This window comes from Abrus precatorius, unplaced genomic scaffold (assembly GCF_003935025.1).
Source record: "Abrus precatorius isolate BTA unplaced genomic scaffold, Abrus_2018 Scaffold10, whole genome shotgun sequence".
Taxonomy (NCBI): domain Eukaryota; kingdom Viridiplantae; phylum Streptophyta; class Magnoliopsida; order Fabales; family Fabaceae; genus Abrus; species Abrus precatorius.
Genome location: NW_020874292.1, coordinates 449,327 through 471,097, shown reverse-complemented (window position 1 = coordinate 471,097; position 21,771 = coordinate 449,327). Strand labels below are relative to the sequence as shown.

Sequence of the window (21,771 nt, the reverse complement as noted above, 5' to 3'; positions counted from 1 at the left end):
ATATGGAAGATCATTCATCATATTCTTTTGATGTAGTAGTTTTAAGGCATGAGTATTGAAGTGGCTAAATCTTCGATGCCAAAGTCGTGAAGTATCAACTTCTGCTTTCATGGCAATATTAGCGCCTTGTTGAAAGCTTATTGGAAAACTTCGATTTCTTTTCTCCATCTTTACTTGGCCAATCTCTTGCTTTTTGCTGTCATATATCTTACATGTGTCCCCTTTGAAGTGAAGAGAATAACCTTTCTCCATCATTTGGCCAATACTCAAGAGATTTTCCTTGAGGTTGGGGACTAGTAAGACATCAGTAATAAGTTTTGTACCTTTCTTTGTCTCCACCATAACAGTGCCTTTGCCTTTTGACTCAGCAATAGTACCGTTCCCCATTCGAACTTTCACTTTGATGGATTCGTCGATATCCTTGAAGATGTTTATATCTTTGGCCATATGATTACTGCAACCGCTATCCAAGTACCAATTTCTGCTTGTTTCAGTACTGAGATCTTGGGTAGCATAGAAAAGATGTGGTTCTCGATCATCCTCTTCAGCGAAATTTGCTTGATACTTGTTTTTGTTACGACAATACTTTTCCACATGTCCAAATTTCTTGCAGTGTCGACATTGTGGTTTTCCACGATACCGACATTCTTCTTCAGCATGATTTGTCCTCTTACAAATACCACATGGAGGGTATTTATCTTGATTGTTTCTAGAGAAATTTCTAGAATTTTCTTTGTTTCTAGAAGTTTCTCCATTATTCTTTCTTTCTTAATTCCCTTTATTCTGAGACCGTAATTTGAGCTTTGATTAAAAGGCATTTTCTATTGAGTTCTCATCATGCCTTTTCAACCTTTGCTCATAAGCTTCAAGGGACCCTACCAACTCTGTCACTGATAAAGTAGATAGGTCCTTTATTTGCTCAATAGTGGTGACAATTGGATCATACTTATGGGGAATTGTGATCAGTAATTTCTCAACAACCTTTTTGTCAAGAATATTTTCCCCATAAGCTCTCATTTGGTTAACCATTTCTTTTATTTTGGAAGAGTAATCCTTGACGGTCTCAGACTTTTTCATTTTTAATAATTCAAACTCTCGCCGTAGAGTTTGGAGTTTTATAACGCGTACCTTTTCACTTCCTTCAAACTCCTCCTGCAGCGTACTCCATGCTTCTTTGGCTGTTGTAGCACCCATTATTCTTGGAAAAATTGCATCAGTCACAGCTTGTTGTAGAGTAAACAAGGCCTTTGAATCCTTTTGTTTATTCTCTTTCAATTCTTTTCTTTGAGCTGCAGTAAGGGATGATATGTCTGAGGGAGTAGTGAATCTTTCTTCCACAATATCCCACAAATCTTGGAACTTGAAATATGTTTTCATTTTTGTACTCCAAAAATCATAATTTTTACCATTGAAAATGGGGACGGGAAGAGATGATGGTTAAGTAGTGCTAGTCATGGGTTAGGAAATTTTTGGAAGTGGTTTATTTTAATTTTGAAATAGTATGGTAATATTTTTACGCCCAGTAGATGACTGAACGTAGCTCTGATGCCACTGATAGTTTTTAGTGTGGGTGAGATGAGTAAGATAGCTGAAATGTGTTAGTAGGAATAGTTAAAAATAGTAGTTGAAGAAGTTTTAGTAAGAGACTCAAGAGATGGAGAATTGATGTTTATGATTACTTCTTCTTCATTGCATTTACAATGAGGTAGCATGCCTATTTATAGGCATCATCCACCATTTGGTTCAATATACTAGAGCTATCTAGAAACTTGAAGATTTACAATATTCTAGAACTTTCTCTAGAAGCATCTACATACTAGAAGATACAATTAGTTTTTCCTAAATTGTTCTTAGTATTTTTTCTAGACTATTCTAGAAATTTGTATCATTTTTTAATAGTACTCCTAAAATCTGTAGGCTTATAGACGCGGACCTATTCTTGTAGTGTCTGTCATAGTAAGGAGTTTCCTTTAGGCCCTACTGTTTCGAACGTTTGGTGAACTAACCATTTGTTTACTCTAACTGTGGGGGAAACAATTTAATGGTCGTTTTAGGACACCCAAACCGTAAAGGAAGGCAAGGTAACGACGTCTTCCTGCCTAAGATACGTAGCCAATTTCCCCCAACAAGACCTTTCATGATTTAAGCAGGCCAGTGAATCTCCGCAAAGTTTTATCATATCTCTATATCTCTATTAGATGTGAAAGGAATGCAAAAGATAAGCATTATAATGATCACAGACAAAGTCACAATTTTTTCACTTGTTTATATATATCAAAGATCAAAAGAAAAACGAGATACCGTATTGAGATTTTGCTTGCTTCTCAGTGTGTTTGCAGGATGCTATATGCAGTGTTTGGTGTGGCTTGAAAGTTGGTATCATCTCCGAATAAGAATGAAACACGCCAACTGGTCATACTTTTTCACCTATTTTTGGAGCATTTGTCTGATTTGGTCTATTGGATCATTAGTCTATTTTCTCATAGAGCGTAATTTACATGTGCCATCGGCTTAATAATTGTTTAGTCATTGCACCTTTTGCATGCAGAGGGATCTTGGACTATTGGTATCATCTCCGAATAAGATTGAAACACGCCAACTGGTCATACTTTTTCACCTGTTTTTGGAGCATTGGTCTGATTTGCTCTATTGGAGCATTTATTTTCTCATAGTGCGTAATTTACATGTGCCATCGACTTAACAATTGTGGACTCGTTGCACGTTTTGCATGCAGAGGGATTTTGGACTACTGGTACCATCTCCGAATAATATATCCAAAGAAATAAAAAGGCAATCATATCTCTTAATTATTAAAGAAAAACGGGTAATAAACATCAGTAATTCAATCCAATAAGAACAATAAGAACAAAAAAACGTCATTGATTGATGAAAAAGTTTAAGCAGGACAATCGGCAGATACAAAATGAGAATTTCCTTTCCATGGATGATTAGGTGACTCATCTTGGTTTGAATTTTTTATTTTATTACTCTCACGTGTTTCTTGTTGATTTCCGATGTGGTCTAGGAATTTGCATTATTAAGATGATAAATTTGTACTGTATACTAGGCTTTGTTTATCATATATATTGTATAAGTTCAGCATAAACCGGGGATATATGAATTCATATTATTTGCCATCCCATAAACATTGCATTAAAAGATCTGAAGGTGTTATTAACAAGGATAATTAAGTTATCCAACTATTTAGTTTAAAAGATCTCATATTAAGATATTTCAAAGAAATCTGAACATTTAATTTTTTTTTGTCAAAATCAACTATTAATTAAGATACTACAACTCTTAGCAAAATGCAGTTCACGTACAACTATATGATTCTCAACAATAAACTAAGAGTAATAAATTGTAACATCAAATCTACTCTTAATCGTAATAGCAAAGATCTCTTTACACGATTCCTCCAACTCTGTTGAGATCAAATTCCCTATCTTCTTCTTGAGCTTTTGGAAGGCCTAAGGCCTTAGGTTTCAAGGCTAAAGTCATAAAATGTGCAACCTACTCCTGAGTTTCACAGTGTACTGACTTGACTTCTCCAGCTTTTGTAATATCTCTTAAAAAATAAAAATGTACTCTAATATGTCCGTTCGTGCATTATTGAATTTTATGAAAGTTTAATTGTTTAGCTATTATCACAGACGATGACAGTGTTACCTTCTTGAATATGATTTAAGTTTCTCAAAACTCCTCATCCACAAAGCTTGACAAGCACAGGCAACAATAACAACAAACTCTACTTCAATAGTTAAAGAATAATGATTGGTTGTATTTTGGGCATACATGATAATGTTCCCAAACTCAATAAGAAAACATAATCAGGTGTACTTTTAAAATCTTCTTCATCTCCACATAATTAGACTCTAAGTATTTTTTCCTCTCCCTTCTTGGAGAAAATTTCATGGTTAATAATTTCTTTAAGTACCTTAATATTCTTTTAGCAGCTTGTAAATGCAACTCAATTAATTTTTACACATACCTGCTAATTAAGCTCACACTAAACATAATATTTAGCTTTATTACTAATAAGATGCATTAAACTTCCAACAATTTACTTAAAATAAGTGTCATTCACAACCACACCATCAACATTTTTATTAATCATAAAATCTAAAACACTTATTAGGAATAGAGATCAAGGTGAATTGGAAAATAAGGGAGGAGGAGTTCTCTGCTGTCTTGAAAATAATTCTTATTATTGAAAAGAATCCTCCAAAGAAGTTTTTTTTTTATATACAACAAGAGGAAAAGAAAATTTATCTATCAAAAAACTTACAAACTACCTGGATTGGCAATGGAATAAATCTCTATCAGTTACCACAATAACAGAAAAATTCTAACAGAATAAATAGTGACTTAATATCCCCCTCAAGTTGGAGCAAAAATGTTGATGAGGCCTAACTTGGAAAATTTGTGATGGAAAGCAGAGCTTTGGTGAAAAGACCAACAAGTTGATTGGAGGTAGATACATGAAAAAGGTGTATGAGACCAGATTGCAAGCGACATAATAGTCTATCTTGATATGTTTGGTGCGCTCATGGAATGTTGGATTCTTAGCAATGTAGATAGCGGACTTGCTGTCACAATACACAGGGAAGGGCGTAGTAACGTTCACCTGAAAGTCATCACATAAAAACTTGAGCCATTGTAATTCAGAGGTCAACGAAGCTAGTGCACGATACTCAGCTTCAGATGATGAACGAGAAACAGTGGACTGTTTCTTTGTCTTCCAGGAAATGAGACCAAAGCCAAAGAAAACATAGAAACCAGTCACAGAACGTTTATTGTTAATCTCGCTTGCCCAATCAGAATCGAAAAAGGCTGTAATAAGAGAAGAGGTTTCAGAAGAATAAAACAAGTCAATGTCAGGACAACCCTTGAGGTATCGAACAACCCATGTAGCAGGCTCAAAGTGATGAATGCGGGAAGTAGTCATAAATTGACTTAATTGTTGAAGTGCGAAGGATATATCAGGGCGAGTATTTGTGAGATAGAGTAGCCTTCCAATTAGGCGACGATAAGAAGAAGGATCTGGATATAGATCACCCTGATCAACATAGAGCTTCATGGAAGGGTCAATGGAGGAGGAGGCTAGTTTACAACCAGATAGCCCACATTCTTCAATAAGCTCCAAACAATATTTTCTCTGGTTGAGGATAATCCCAGAAGTAGAGCAGGCTATTTCAAGACCAAAAAAAATTTTCAAAGAACCTAAGTCCTTAATCTTGAATGAATCATCTAAGACCTGTTTTACAATTTGGATTTCCTGTAAGTCATCTCCAGCGAGCACAATGTCATCAACATAAATCAAGAGCGCAATAATCTTAGGAGAAGTATGTTTAACAAACAATGAATGATCAGCTGAGCTTTGTTTATAACCAAGTTGTGTCAAGGTGGATGTGTGCTTAAAATTTCACTGACGACTTGCTTGTTTCAAATCGTAGAGTGACTTGTTAAGCTTACAAACAGTGGTGGGTGTAGAGCCAGAAACACCAAAGGGCAGGTTCATATATATTTTCTTAGATAACTCTCTATGAAGGAAAGCACTATTGACATCTAGTTGGTATAGAAACCAACAACGTGAAGCTGCCACAGCAATAACAAATTTCATTGTGGTAAGCTTAGCAACTGGAAAGAAGATCTCAAAGTAGTCAACCTAGCTAGTTTGTTAGTTTTTTGTTAGATACATTTTCTTTTCCATGTGTTGTATATAAAAAAAATCCTTTAGAGGATTCTTTTTAATAATAAGAATTATTTTCAAGATAGCAGAGAACTCCTCCTCCTTTTTCTTCTATTTCACCTTGATCTCTATTCCTAATATGGTATAAGAGCTCTAAATAGAGCTCTGGTTCATTGCTGTTTTCGCAATTTCTTTCTTCTACTCTTTCACTCGACCCTCATGGCGACTTTTGTTCAAGATTACCTAACTTACCCATTAAACCCATACTTTCTTCATTCAAATGAGAATTTTGCCATGATTCTTGTCCTAGAACTTTTGAATGACAAAAATTATCATGCGTGGTGCAGATCTATGCGCATGTCTCTACTATCTAAAAACAAACTTAAGTTTGTTGATGATTCATTGCCTCTTCCTGCAAAATCTGATTCAATGTACTCGGTTTGGGAATGATGCAACACCACAGTGGTCTCGTGGCTTCTTCGATCATGACACAGCCGATAGTGCAATCCGTTCTATGGATGGATAAGGCTATGGATATTTGGAAAGATCTTAAGGAAAGATTCTCGCACTCCGACAAATTTCGTATAGCTGATTTGCAAGAAGATCTTTATACTTGCAATACCAAATTGAAATATGTTTAGGAGGAATTAGAAATGTTCATACCTCTCGCTATATGTTCATGTTCAATTCTATGTTCATGTGGTGTGCTTGATGCTGTTAAGAAATATCGAGAAGACAATTATACAATCAGATTTCTTAGAGGTCTCAATGAGGGATTTGCCCAAGTAAGATCTCAATTAATGCTGATGGAATCGATGTTTGGTATAACTAAGGTGTTCTCACTCTTGTTATTCAACTAGAAAGGGAGTTTGGTGGACCTCTCTTAACTGAAGGTGCTACTCAGGGGATGGCATTCATGCATTCCTCTGATAGTGCACAAAAATAATCCAATTCTTCAAAAAGAAAAGGGAGGAGTAGTTCTCTGCTATATTGAAAATAATTCTTGTTATTGAAAAGAATCCTCCAAAGGAGTTTTTTTTATATACAACAAGAGGAAAAGAAAATTTATCTAACAAAAACCTAACAAACTAGCTGGGTTGGCAATATAATAAATCTCTATCAGATACCACAATAACAGAAAAATTCTAACAGAATAATTAGGAACTTAATAACACTTGGACCTTTCATAGGTTTGCTTTCAAATATTGCAGACTTCTTCAAGATATTGATAGCATATTTTCTTCGACATACAAAAATTCCTTTTGATTTTTGTAAAACTTCAATGCCAAAGAAGAATTTCATCTTTCCTAGGTCTATCATATCAAAATCTTGCAAGTTAATCAAAGATTATTGAATTTAAAGTGGCTATTACATAGCCTTTACAACTATTGAAAAACTTCCCTTGGACTTTGCTTCTTTTTCTACCAATTTCCTATAAGTCTTGAAAAATTACAAAGTTTTTTATTTTTCAAAGAGAAAATAGACCCAACCTTTATAACTATAATCCTCAATGAAACATAAGATATACCTTTTTCATTATTTGAGATATGCTTTATTGGATCTGCAAATATTTGCATGTATGAGTTACAAGACCTTGTTAACACGCCATTCACTCTTCTTGGAAATTTGATTATTGTGTTGCTTACTAGTAAAACAATCCTCCCAAGGGACATTTGAGAATTCCAATTAGTATTCCATGCACCATTTTCTTTATTTGCAATGTCTTCAAACCTTTATAACTTAAATGACCATACCTTTGATGTCAAAGGTAAGTGAGATCCAAAGAAGCACGTAGACATTCTTCAACAGAGCTAATGATGTTGAATCTTTCATTTAGAAGGATAAACATACGGTTAATATTCATTTTTGTGTGTACAATCAAGCCTTTGCCTAGATGATAAATATTGAAATCTCATTTTTCATGAGAATGGTAGGGCCTTTTTCTTACTACTGCCCAATACTTAACAAATTATTTTGAAGCTCAGGTACATAATATACATCTTGAATAAGAAAAGTAGTACCATTAAACACCAATCTTACACTACCTTTTCTAGCTACAAATATTCTAGAGTTATTTCCACACTTAATCAAGTGCTTATGTCTTACTGTAATACTCTTCTTTTTCTTAATTGTATAATTGCTATCAATTATGGTGAAATTGTATTTTAATTGAAAAATGTTTGAATAAGGTTACTGCAGGATGGCTCGCTCAAGCGAGACTGAGCATTCTAGACTAGGTGATTATAGAGCATTTTTGCTTAAGTGAGAATGAGTCTCACCCAAACGAGATAGGATAGAGTTATCCCAACTGTCCTTTCGTCCAGGAGAGATGGACTCGCACAGGCGAGGATTCACAAGAAAAAAATAATCAACTCTCTAGACCTCTTTTTGCTTAGCAAGAATGACCCTCACTTAGGCAAGAATATCAAAAAAAGCTTAGAAGACAACTATATGATGTTTTCACCCAACAGAGATTGTTCCTCACTCAAACAATAATTAGCTCGCTCAAGAAAGAGCGTGCGAGTTTAAAAGGTATTTAAAGATTTTTCAGCATGAAAACTTACATTACAATCCAAGTTATGTTTTCTCTGAACTCTTACATTCTTTTCTTAGAAAAATCTCCTTTAAACCCTAATTGTTTATTGGATTCAAACTTGAATGTTCAATCCGATTGACTCCAAGTAAGTTTCTCAGAGTTTGATTCTCCATTCTCTATTTTCTTCTCTTCATTTTTTATTTTCTCAAGGATATCCTATTTTGTGATATTTAGGAAAAACTCTATCTTTGAAAGATAAGCTCCACAAAACTCCTTTCTAAATCTTCTTTTGAGGTAAGGAGAGTTCTATTTTGTCATTATAACATAGCGTATATTTTAGGCTTTTGAGAGTGCTATTATGTATTTCTTACATGTGAATATGTAATTGAATGATATTTGAGTGTTGTGAATATTAATTATGCATATTGGTTGATTTGGATGTTTGTACTATATTTCTATGAAACATGTGATAAGGACTTAGTCTGGATACTTAATTGTGATGAAAGGTTAATGATGTATGTTGATTGATTTTGGGTGTTAGTACTATATTCTTGTACTATCTGTAATTTGGACTTAGTTCGTAGTGCTTTACTAAGCACAATCTTTTAGTTAAGTGATGAGATTGATATAAAAAGGAATATGGGTTAAGTATAAAGATGAAAAGGATTAGTGTAAATAGTTATAAAGATATACTAGAAGTATAGAGTATAGAGATGATGTGAAAATCTTGGAGAAACATAGGGTGGTAAGTGACATTTGCGTATGTGTATACGCTCTTTTTAAGAACGAATGCATCACATGGCCTCACATTCGTTTCCAGACTAAACTCATGACTATACTATTACTAAAGAGTCTATTATTATATACGTTGTATCTATGTACATAAGTTAACCGGTGACTATATACCTATTTATGTAAGACCTGAAGAAGTGTTAGAGGTATCGAATATTTGTAATCACAGTATACAAGAAGGTGTGTACTTGAGAGGAAAAGTGTAGTGATTGGTGATTATATAAGATTATGTGAAATTTGTTGTTGACTTTGTTTGTGTAGTTGTAGTGACAATATTTCCTTTTATTTCAAAATTATAATTATGTTATGATGGTTAATAATGAAATTGTGTTATATTTAATGATAAGATAGATGTTCATCCTTACTAAACATTTCAAGGAATAAAGATGGCAAAGCCTCAAAGACAAATTAGATTAGTAGATTATCTTATTAGCTATAAACTAAATTATGTATTTAAGAAATATCAAAGATTTTACTATTTTAATTTTAATATAGACTGTGATGATAAGCTAGGTAGTATATAGACTGTAGAAATAAATGTAGATCATGGTGTCTTTTGATTATCCTATAAATAATAGAATTTGACACACCCTTAGCATATATATATCTACCGAGGGACTGTTAGGACTTCAGTAGTTGTAGATAATGTTTAAACTTTCCTTGATCATGGCTTTCTTGGGAGACCTACTCAGTATGCTTTTGAACGGATAACAGGTGTTGAGGTCATATTTGATTCTGCAGACCTAGGAGAAGATAATGACCAGACTCCCAAAGAGGTGACTAAGATAAAAGGTTGGCACAATGATAACAACTAGGACTAAGTCTTCAGTATTTTGTAGAGCTGGCAAAATGGGCTGGCCCGATGAATTGGGCCCAAAAAACCATTAAATGGGCGGGTTTGAACTCTAAAAAAATAAGGACCGAAATTACCTTGGGCCATTTTGGCCCGATCCGAATAAGCCTGCTACCCGATAAAGCTTTAACCAGGTTGGCCCATGCGGGTTCGAACAGTCCGTATATATATATTGAGATTAAACCTTGAGTTTTAAGGAGTTTGAAAAGGAATATATTTTAGTTTCAAAACCCTAAAATTACAAGTCTAAATATATATTTTTGCATCGCTAAAAAGAACAAAAAAAAGAAACCAATGGCCTTTTACAACTTAAAAAAAAAAACAAATAAATAGTATAATACAAAAATTGGACATAAAAAACGAGTGGTCTATTAAGTTCTTGCAAAAATAGTTTAACATGGTATGTTACAAACACTAAAAATAGCAATAAAAAAATGATTTGTTGTTATAAAAATAGTAAAAGAAATGACATGTTATAAAAATAAGAAAAAAAATTATTTGAGTTATCGGACCAGCCTGCACAAGCCCATAGCCCGCATAGGGTAAGGCTTGGGTAGTAAAAATATAAGCCTATTTTTACCTTGGACTAATTAAGCCCGATCCGTTTGAGTCTGCTATCCGTATCGGGCCGGGCCGAGCTGCCCATTTTGACAGCTCTAGTATTTTGAGTGTAGACAGAGATTGCTCTTGAGACTAATTTATTTTGTTATTGTAATTATAAAATATATGTCCTAATGTAATTTGACAGCAGTCTGTAAATATTTAAATTTTGTATGTAAATAAAATTTATTACATATTTATTTCTTTATTATTTTAGTTTTGAGGTAATTATTAAAGATACAATTTATCCTTTTGTTAGTTTAAATACCTTTGTGAACTTTTATGAAAGGATTTAATTATAGGGAAGATTTAATGTCATTACATTTTACACTACATGTTTTAAAGAAATTTATTTCATTTCTTGTTCCATTATATAAATTATTATATAATTGTATTATAGAAAGTAATGGTGTGATATTTGAGAACATACCTTTTTCTACACACATATGATTAAAATACCGAGTCCGAGAACCATGTGTTATTCCTCTTTGTTTCATTTTTTTTTTTACAAAAGTCATCAAAAGGAGCTCTTCTTCTTCATCCAATTTTGCATAATTTGACACTTTGTTCCACTTGGGACATTCATATTGAAATTGCCTCAAATTGTGACACTTAAAACACTCCAATGTGGTCTTTCTTTGAGAAACATTGTCTTTCTCTTCCACTTCCTCTACTCAATATGTTCCTCTTCCTCATCCACTGTTGCTTTCCACCTTTAGTGCTTCTTTACAATCTTGATTGACTCTTTTAAACTTTTGTTCAAGGATCACAAAAGAGCTTTGACGTTTGCAATGGACATAAGTGAATATTCAATTAATGTTCGTGGAATTTTCTCCACCACCTTCGGGTCAAGCATACCTCTCCATTGCTCCTAATTTTGTTTGCCATTTCCATTACTCTGTCAAACTATTCCATAATGATTTTTATTTCTTTCATTTCAAGAACCTTGAACTCCCTTCTCATTGCATTAAGCAACAACTTCTTTACATGATTATTGCCTCATCCCATACATCTTGGACGCGCACCTGTCTAAGACTTGTTTGAAAATTGATCCATCAATGGCCTTGAAAAGATAATACTTAACCTTATGATTCTTTGTTCTCATGTTCTCCAACTGCTCCAATTTAGCATCAATCAACGCAGCCTCTTCATTAGGATGCTCGAAACTATTTTCAACCACCCTTAGCAGGAGGAAGATTCTCCATCAACTCACTCTAAAGGTCATAATGAAGACCATTAAAGTGAGCAATTTTTGCTGAAATCTTTTCGCCGCTCATCTTCCCTTTTCTCTTTACTACGTTGTGGATATGTATCAGGCACAGTAGAGACTCTCATACCAGCTTGAAATGAATAAAAAGTATATATGTAACTAGCAAGCTGATTAAAGATTATTGAATTCAAACCGGCTATTATATAGCCTTTGCAACTCTTAACAGAAAGCTGAAAAATAGCTCACGTACAATTACATGATTCTTAATAATTGAAAATAAAAAATGAATAGATACTTGATATTAAAAAACTTATAAGAACAAATTGTAACAACAAATCTACCTCTAATTGTAACAGCAAATATCCCTCTTCAAAATTAGAAAGAAACAGGAAAAAAAAATGCATTTTAATCTCAAGTTCAATAGGTCATACCCCTTTTCCACTTATTGGGATAAAAGTTGGGCGGAAAACATTTAATTCGATACTTCAATTATATTAACCATATTCTTTCTTTCGAAATACTTTCATGCTACGTTAGGTTAGTCATGGGGATAGAAATAGGACAGGCCGCCTGACAAGGGCCTGTGATCTGGCCTAGTTTAGGTGTCTTTTTTAATAAATAAATTAGGCTTAGGCTTTTTTTAAGGCCTGTTTAAGTAAACAAGTCAGACGTGAGCTGTTTATAAAGTCTGTTAAGCCTGATAGGCCGGCCTGTATAAATATAAGTTATTTTAATTTAAATATAAATTTTAATAATTCTTCCTATGTTCATATGTTATTTTTCTGCATATATGGATTTTATAATATAAATATTTTTTATCTACAATTTTTATAATGACCGTATTTATTTACTTTTTTAAATATAATAATTTTTTTAACTGATTCAACAAATTTTATAAGTGTTATTTTTTGTTATCAATTTTATGTGTTTACTGTGATTTTATTTATTGAATATGAGATGTCTTTATATAAACAAAATATAATTATCATAAAAAATAATTAAAATCTTTAATAATTTTATAATTTTATAAAATTAAATTGAGAAAATATAAATATAAAAACTTTATAATATGAAAATATTTATAATTAATGCTCAAATAATATTTTAAAAATTATTTATAAAATTGTATAAAAATTATTAAAATTATTTAATAATTATCAATAACACAAATAAAAATTTGAATATATGTAAACTAATTTGATAATAAAATAATTATATTTTCATTAATATTATTCAATAACACAATCATTATAAATTTTTAATATTATACATATTTTATTTTATTTTTTTATCTTTTTTTAAGCAATTTTATTGGTATACAAATTTATAATAAAAAATTTCATTTATTGTATTCACTACATCACAATAAATCACAAACCTAGCACAACCACATATTTTTGAGCCAAAGCTGCTATCACTGTTTGGCTTATTCCTCGGATCTCACCACTGCCCACCTTCATTCGCTGTTTATCTTCATCTTCTTCCTTTGATCTTGTTGTTATCCACCTCTATTTGTTGTTCATCGTTGTTTTCTTCTTCCTCTATTTATCACTTCCATTTGTATTTCCTCCTTCATTACTGTATCTAGCTCCGTTGCACACCACATCCGCCTTCACTGCAGGTCACTTGCTTTCAGCATAATACTTTGCAAATATTTTTGGTTTGATGAATGGCATAATCTCTTAAAATATGATTATTGATTTCTATAGTATATTTTGCTAGTGGTTTGCTATTATCAGAAGTGATAGTATCAATTTTTGATAGTCAATTATGATTTAAAATTCTAATGGCATTAATATTTGCTTCAATTTGTTTGAATATGCAAGATTAATGGTTTCTTGCAATTTCTTGCAAATGTATGTATTGAAAAGTGATTTGATTAGGTGTTATTTTTTTTTATTTAATCTTACTTTGCTTTTATTTTTCCTTTATGTTATAGGTTTACTTAATGTCTTCTCCACTTGAGGGTAATGAGGCAATGTCATCTAGCATTCACCCTCCAAGTAATCTTAATGTACAAGCACCAACATTCTCAAGCCAACTTCAAGATAATTGTGATAAAAGTTCATAATGATGAGAATTGTGTTATTAAGAGGAAGAGACAGAAGACATTAATTGTTTGGAATGATTTTATTGAGACTGAAATCTCTAGAGGAGTAACAAAAGCTATTTACAAGTATTGTAAGAGTCATTTTTTCTCATAGTGGGAAGGGAGGTAGCACTAGTCATATAAAGAGACATGCAGAGAATTGCTTGCAAAAAAGATTACACATAGCCTTACAAAAGAAGCAGTCCACCATTCCATTTCAACCCTCTAACTAAGGAGTCAACCCTTTTGTGACACCTGGTGTGAGATATTCAAATGAGAAGATGAGAGAAATAATTGCAACAATAATCATGGTGTACGAGTACCCTTTCAACATTGCTGAGGATGAAGTTTGGATATAGGGCTTCCAATATGCAAATCCTAAATTTAGCAAAGTGTCTCACAAAACAGCTAGAAGTGATTGCATAAAAATTTATGAGGCAAAGAAGAAAAACTTGAAGGTTTTGTTGAAAGGTGTGAACAAAATCAGCTTAACTATAGATATGTGGAAATTGAGTCACCAAGTAACTGAATATATGGTCCTCATAGGTCATTTCATTGATGCGGGGTGGAATCTTCAAAAGAGGGTCCTCAATTTTGTGAAAGTGCCTGCTTCTAGACGTGGAATAGATGTAGCAGATGCTATTTTCAAGTGTCTTAAAGTTTGATGGATTGAAGACAAAGTATTTTCTGTGTCTATTGATAATGCTTCCTACAATGATTCATGCTTGAGGAATCTTAAGGACAACTTATTACTCAATAATAAGTTAGTCCTTGATGGCAAATTGTTTCATGCCAAATGTTGCACTCATATTCTAAATCTATTGGTCCAGGATGGCCTTGGTAGAATAAAGGATATCATTCACAATATTTGGGAGAGTGTCAAGTATATTAATTACAACATTCAAGGTTGAAGGCATTTTGTGATATTGTTGAGCGGAAGCACTTGAAAGAAAAAAAAGCTCATCCTTGACTGTCCAAAGAGATGGAATTCAACTTTCAAAATGTTGTCAGTTGCCTTAAAGTTTAAAATTGTTTTTCCAGCTTATAAGGAAAGAAAGCCACACTACACTTATGAACCATCTCAAGAAGATTGGGGAAAAGTTGAGAAGGTTTGTCAACTCTTAGAGATTTTTAATTTGGCCACTCATATCTATTCTGGTAGAGATTATCCAACTGCAAATTTATATCTTCCTGAAGTTTAGAGGGTTAAACAAGTAGTTGATAAAGCAGTTGAGGATGAAAACTACTTTATGAGAGAAATGGCAGCAGCAATGAAAGTTAAATTTGATAAATATTAGGGGGAATGCAATCTACTAATGGCTATTGCAAGTGTTTTGGATCCCAAATACAAACTTTATGTTGTCAATTATTGTTTTTTCTTGATATATAAACCTGAATATGTGGCTAAAGAGAATGTGGATATGGTGATGAGTCATGACTTCATTGGAGATGCTTTATGAAGATTATGTTGAATTGAGTAAAGAAGAGGCATCTGCTAGCATTAGTGGTGAAGTTGATAATAGTGACAACAACTCTTCCTCCAATGTCCCTAGTTCTGGCTTAGTTACTGGATTTGACCAAATTATGAGTATTGTTCGTGAAAAGCAAGCAATTCTCCAATGAAATCTGAGCTACAAGTTTATCTTAAGGAGGGTCTTTGTATTCCTAATTCTAATTTCAACTCTTTTAGTGCTTTGGAATGGTGGAAAAATAATAGCTTGAAGTATAAGATTCTATCAAAGATGGCGGCTGACATTCTAGCTATTCTGATTTCAACAGTTGCATCAAAGTCCACATTTAGTGCTGGAAGAAAAGTAATTGATGAATTTCATTCAAGAGTGAATGAAGAATCTATTGTGGCACTCATTTGTGGTGAAAATTGGCTTCGCAACAAGTATAATTTGAAAAAAATACAAAAGGTATAAATTTTGATATATTAAAATATAATTTTATCATTATATTTGTTAAATTATGTCATGATATAATAATATGAGTAATTTCTTTTATTTTTTTCAAGGTACTTGAGTTTTAAGAAGAAGATGAGATCATTTTGAAAATTTGATGCTAATTTATTGAATATTGCAATTTGATTTAGTTTGGTGATGTAATGTTATTAGATTGTTGTTATTGATTGTAAAACTTTGCCATATTGTTGAACTTTATTTGAATTGACGCACTTATTTTTTATCCTTGTTTTATTATTATCTATGGTTACTTTGAATATAAATATAAAGTAAATTATTATATTTGTTTGAACAAGCTGAAGAGCACTAAAGTCTTCAAATAAGATAAGAAAGCAATCAAAACTAAAGAAACTAATATTTAAAAATAAAATAATAATATTATAAAAAATTTATTTTTTATATTTTTAATTTTATTATTATTAATATTTAATTATTATATTAATATATTATGTTATAATTTTTTATTTATAATAAATAAAAATTATATTATATTCAAAACTAAAAATATTTATACACGATTACACATATTTAAAAAATAAATTTATTTAATCATAAATTATTATATTTGTTACATTTAAACACGTTGAAGAACCTCTAAGTCTTTGAACAATAATAAGACACAATCAAAACTAAACGAATTAAAATTTCAAAATAAAATATTAATATTCTTTTAATAAATTTTTCATATTTTTATTTTTATTATTATTAATATTTAATTATTATATTAATATATTATGTATATAATCAGACTATATAGAAAATAATATAAATAATATAATTATAAATAAATTATATAATATTCTATATTTTTATAACTTGCACATGTTTTAATTAAACTATTAGTTAATTTATCAATTTATATATAATATATAAGTATATGTTTTAATTTATTGTATCAGTAATATTTTCTATATTACATTAATGTTATAGTGTAGTTAATTTTATGTTTATTTGTTAATTTAAAATAACAAATTAATGAAACAAATAAAATTAAATATTTTGTAATTATTTTTTTAATTTAATAGTTATTATTATTGTCATATATATATATATATATATATATTGCATTAAGTTTAAATTTATTTATTTTTTAAAATATAATAATTTTTTTAATTGATTCAACAAATTGTGTGAATATTATTTTTTGTGATCAATTTTATGTGTTTACTATAACTTTATTTGTTAAATATAAGATGTCTTTAAATAAACAAAATATGTTTCTAAAATAAAAATAAAATCTTTAATATTTATAAAATTTTTAAAAAATAAATCAAGAAAAATATAAATATAAATTTTATTAATATAAAATATTTATAATTAATGCTTAAATAATATTTTAAAAATTATTTATAAAATTATATAAATATTATTATAATTATTTAATAATTATTAATAACATAAATAGAAATTAAAAAATACATAAACTAATTTGATGATAAAATATTTATATTTTTATTAAGATTAAGATATTTTTTTTGTAACAGACTTTGTTAACAAACTTTAGGCCAGGTCAGGTCTAAAATAAATCCTTTAACAAGTAACAGGTCAGGTCAGGCCTAATAATTATGTTACAGACTAGGTTTATTTAGAGTAAAGTCTGGCCTAGCCTGACCTATTTCCATCCCTAGTCAGCAACACGCTTAAACCCATAAAAATGGCAAAAATGATGAGTTTGGTTGGTATTTTTTTTCTCACTTAAAAACAGGTCAACATGAGTCAGCTCATATAATTTGCAGATTAAATGAATGAGTTAAAGCCAAGTTTATGAGGTTTGCTACTTTTTTTTTTAATTTAATTTTTCTATTTTTTATCAAACCTTTATAATTATATTATATTTATTTTAGTTTATTTTGATACTTTTTAAAAAATATATTTTTTTATTGAGTCAACTCATGTAACTCAGCAAATTGGGCCAAATATGTTAAGGATATGCTACCGAACCTTGATTTCAGTTAAAGACCTGAATGCATTATAGAAGAAAGGTAGTTTTGTACTTTTCTGATGTTACAGAATATCCACCACAAGAAACTTGTTGAGCTGGAGAGTTTGCCGCCACAAATGGCATCATTCTTTGGCCCTTTGTGTCAATCAATAGTATGTTTGCCAATGAAACATTGGATGGAGACTTTATTGTCAACAAAGAACATATAATCGGCAATAATAGTTTTCGTTGAAGGAGAATGAGAAAAAAGAAAGATGGGTAGAAGAAATATTTTAAAAATTAAAAAACTAAAATGTTTTGATGAGTGAGGATGTTAAAATAAAAATAAAATTAAAATATATAATATATAATATATGACATTATTTTTGTCATATAATTAATTATATACTCATGTCACTTTAAGTTATATGTCATTATTCTTTTACTAATATTTGAATTTAGATATTAAAATGTTTGAAAATAAAAATAAAATACTAATGTGATATTTTAAAAAATTCAAAAACAAAAATGTTGAACACTTATTATATCGTAAAAATCAAAATGAAAGTTTAATTATTTTTTAACTCACCTTAAAAGTGAGGTCGACTCACTTAACGCACAATGCTCACTTTGACAAATATACTTTAAAGGTGAAATGGTTAGACTCTCCTTACAAGTAGCATCTCCAAGACTTAAATATCTGTACTGTCTCAAAAATGAACTTACTGTGCATCAAGTCTCTTGTGGATACATTAAACACACGTTTAATTTAACTTTTCTCGCCTATAAATGATTTTTTCAATTAAAATTTTACCGTATAATATTTTGATTATAACTTTTCTAAAGGATAAATAAATTAATTCAAATATTTACTAACCAACACAATCAAATACAGAAAAGAAAACAAGAAAAAATTATGAGCAATAGTTCGGCCGAATCTTTGGTTCCTTTGTTCTTAATTTATTGTTAACAAACGAAGGGAAAGAAGGAACTTTACTTAGTTGTTTTATTCAATCATTCATGCAAAGTCCAGCACTTTCAAATAAACAAAGACACAACGTGGCTTGAAAAGACCTAAGCTGGAAAGCAAGAAGGTAACTTCGCTTGCATGCATGTATGTTCTAATACTCTCTATCCCTACTCAACCTCACGTAAGCAGTTTGAGTATATTTTGAAATTTAGGTCTTTTTTTTTACATAATATGAGAGAGAAACTTCAAAATTTTTGTTTTGTAATCGAACCAGACTAAATAGTCTGAATCTGTCTGACTGGTTAGTCTATAAATTAAAAACTTAATTAGTTATAATTTAATCTTACAATGAAATTTAAGGTCAAATTATTTTAAACTGATCAAAATCAGTTATAACAGCTTAGAGCAGCTAGTTTAACTTCAATTAACTCGTTATAATTTAAAAAGAAATCATTCAATATATTTTCACATTTTATGGATGTTTTAACAAATTTCATATTATTGTATCATTTATGCTTAACTAACTGATTTAAACAATTGAACTAGTGAATCTAAAATCAAAAGTATCAATGATTTACTATCCAGTCTGACATGAACAATATTGGCACAAAGTAATAGATATCCAACTCTCATGATCGAGCATAAAGTATTTTTGGATACATGTTATACATGCTATAAACGACTTTTTTATTATTAAAAACTATATAATTCAATGCGTTCACATTGTTAAATACTGCAATTTTAACAAAAATTTACCATTTATTAATTTATTACTGTTTGCATATTGTATAGTTTATAAAACATCTAAATTCCAGTGACTAGTTTGTGTAGCATTGAAATAATGCGCATCCAAGGCAAGCAAATGTAAAATCAAACTGGATAATATTATAGCTGGTAGATTACAATAAAAACAGTCATTTCAACACAGCTTAGATTTTTGACTGGTGACATTTACCAGATAAACACCGTAATTTAATTAAGATTCTAATAGCTGAGTGTTCTATATCAATACCAACGCAATTAATATGACACTGCATGACTCCCTTTTCTTATAAGGAATTAAGAATATTATTTTTATACTACTTACTTATTTAAGATAAATAAATAATAGAGAATATAAGTATAAAATTCACTTTTCATTCAAAATAAACAAATTTTCTTACAATAAATATCTAACAGAATAACATAATATTACATTTAGTTCATAATACTTAAAAATACACAAAAATTATTCTACATAACTCTCTCTATATGGGGTCTTAAAATATTAAAAAAAATGACTTAATGCAAAAGTACTCGACTTCATCCTTCTAACACTTCTCCACTGGTCCCTTAACCTATGAAGTAGATACAACATCTACTTACGTGTCACCGTACGATATCGTAGAACACACGCACACAACAGTATAGACAAAAATGTCAGGGTAAACTTACAAAAAAAAATCATATATATAGAGTAAAATATTACTCACAACAACAGCTCCATACATTCTCAGCTCATCTAATGCACAACATAAAAATGGTTCCAACTAGTTTCATAGCCTAAGTAATCCAAAAGGAACTGAGCTGGTCCAAGAGCGACCCATTTTGGTATTTGGATTTAGACAAATAGCACAACACAGCTCAACATGCTCTATCGTTAAATATTTACCCACCTAAACATGTAACTCGGCTCTATAATGATGCAAGACATATATCTTAGTATGATACAACACAGACAAAATCATATTCTCAACAGTTCAGCTAAAATATTTTATAATATTTTAGCCAAATCTCTACATTTTAAATAAATTAACAGCAGTTACAGCATAAAAATTAGCTTTTATCCAAGAGATCAAACAAAATCATCTCAAAACTTTTTGTAATAGCATACTAAATCGTTCAAAACATCGTTTAATAGTTAAAGTAAATTTTCCTTACCTTAGAATAATGATTCACACTAAACCTATTGAATATTACCTTTTTTAAGGCAATATCTATCGAAGATTTAGCTCTACAACAAGTTTCTCCTAAGATAACTATCTATAAGAAAGAGAAGAAGAAGAAGAGAAACAAACAATAAATCTAACTTCAAAATTATAAAAACTTGCTTCTAATTCTATATAAACCTAATACAAATATACAATGTGATATCAACCTTCTATTATACATTACACAAATTTCTAATATAAATTTTGGTAGAATTTTTCCTAATACATGTCAATTTCCTTACATTTGTTTACCACTTTTTTACAAAAATCAAAATTTTACCATACATAACTAATATATTATATAACAATATATTAATCGATACATCAAACACAAACACATCACAATCCTAAACTGTTCTAGAGCACATCCCCTTGTAACTCCACAACATGCATATTTTACAAACTCCACAAAAACAAACAATCCCACAACACACAATTATCAGGTTCGGAGAAGGACTTCTACGCCTTTCCCCCAGTCATACAATCTTCAATTCTACAACTCTATCTTAGAAATTTTAAGTCTCTAAAAAACATAAAAAATTAAAAAAACTAAACCAATTAAAAGTTAGAGTATCGTACCAGGAATATAGTGATGCAAAAAATCTTTCAAATGGATGCTCCAATCATTCGCAAAGGCCAAAACACTGAGCTCCTAGACAGAGAGAGAGAGAGGCGAAAGAGAAAGAGAGTTATGAAAAAATGAGGAAGGGGAAGGGAGAAGCGTCGTTTTATGGGTTTCAGTCATTATAGACGGAAAAATCTGTCTGTAAATGGTTTAATGAAACGATGCGTTTCAGGTAGCAAATTACAGATGAATTTTTCTGTCTGTAAATCTGTCTGTAATTTGCCACCTGAAAGGTCTGTTAAAAACGGCCATAATTACAGACGATAAATCCATTTGTAACTCTCGCTATAAAATTCCCTCATATTTTCAAATTACAAATGGAAAAATCTGTCTGTAATTTCTGTCTATACGATTTCGCGCCAAATAGCGGGCAAACTGCAGACGAATTTTACAGACAGATTGAAATCTGTCTGTATTATAGACGGATTTTTCATAAAATAAAAAAATAATAATTCACAAATCCGTATGTAAATCTGTCTATATTACAGACAGATTTTAATCTGTCTGTAAAATCTGTCTGTATATAGCGCTTTTCTAGTAGTGTCTTCG

The 21,771-nt window shown here is 30.7% G+C and overlaps 1 protein-coding gene across 1 annotated transcript; it reads right to left on the bottom strand.

Moving 5' to 3' along the window:
• Window positions 1-4,291: 4,291 nt before the first annotated feature.
• LOC113866473 (uncharacterized mitochondrial protein AtMg00810-like) lies at window positions 4,292-5,623 on the bottom strand. The gene is made up of 3 exons (XM_027501328.1): window positions 5,441-5,623; window positions 4,482-5,335; window positions 4,292-4,295 (listed from the first exon to the last, which is right to left on the bottom strand). Exons 1-3 carry the CDS (start codon window positions 5,621-5,623, stop codon window positions 4,292-4,294), a joined length of 1,041 nt encoding a protein of 346 aa, XP_027357129.1.
• Between the last annotated feature and the right edge of the window lie 16,148 nt (window positions 5,624-21,771).

What these genes read in the sequence shown, in the direction of transcription:
- LOC113866473 (XM_027501328.1), bottom strand. Translation starts at nt 5,623, where the DNA reads ATGAAATTTGTTATTGCTGTGGCAGCTTCACGTTGTTGGTTTCTATAC. An exon ending in CACTCTACGATTTGAAACAA is followed by an intron (nt 5,336 to 5,440) that starts GCAAGTCGTCAG and finishes ACTTCTCCTAAG; the next exon opens with ATTATTGCGCTCTTGATTTA.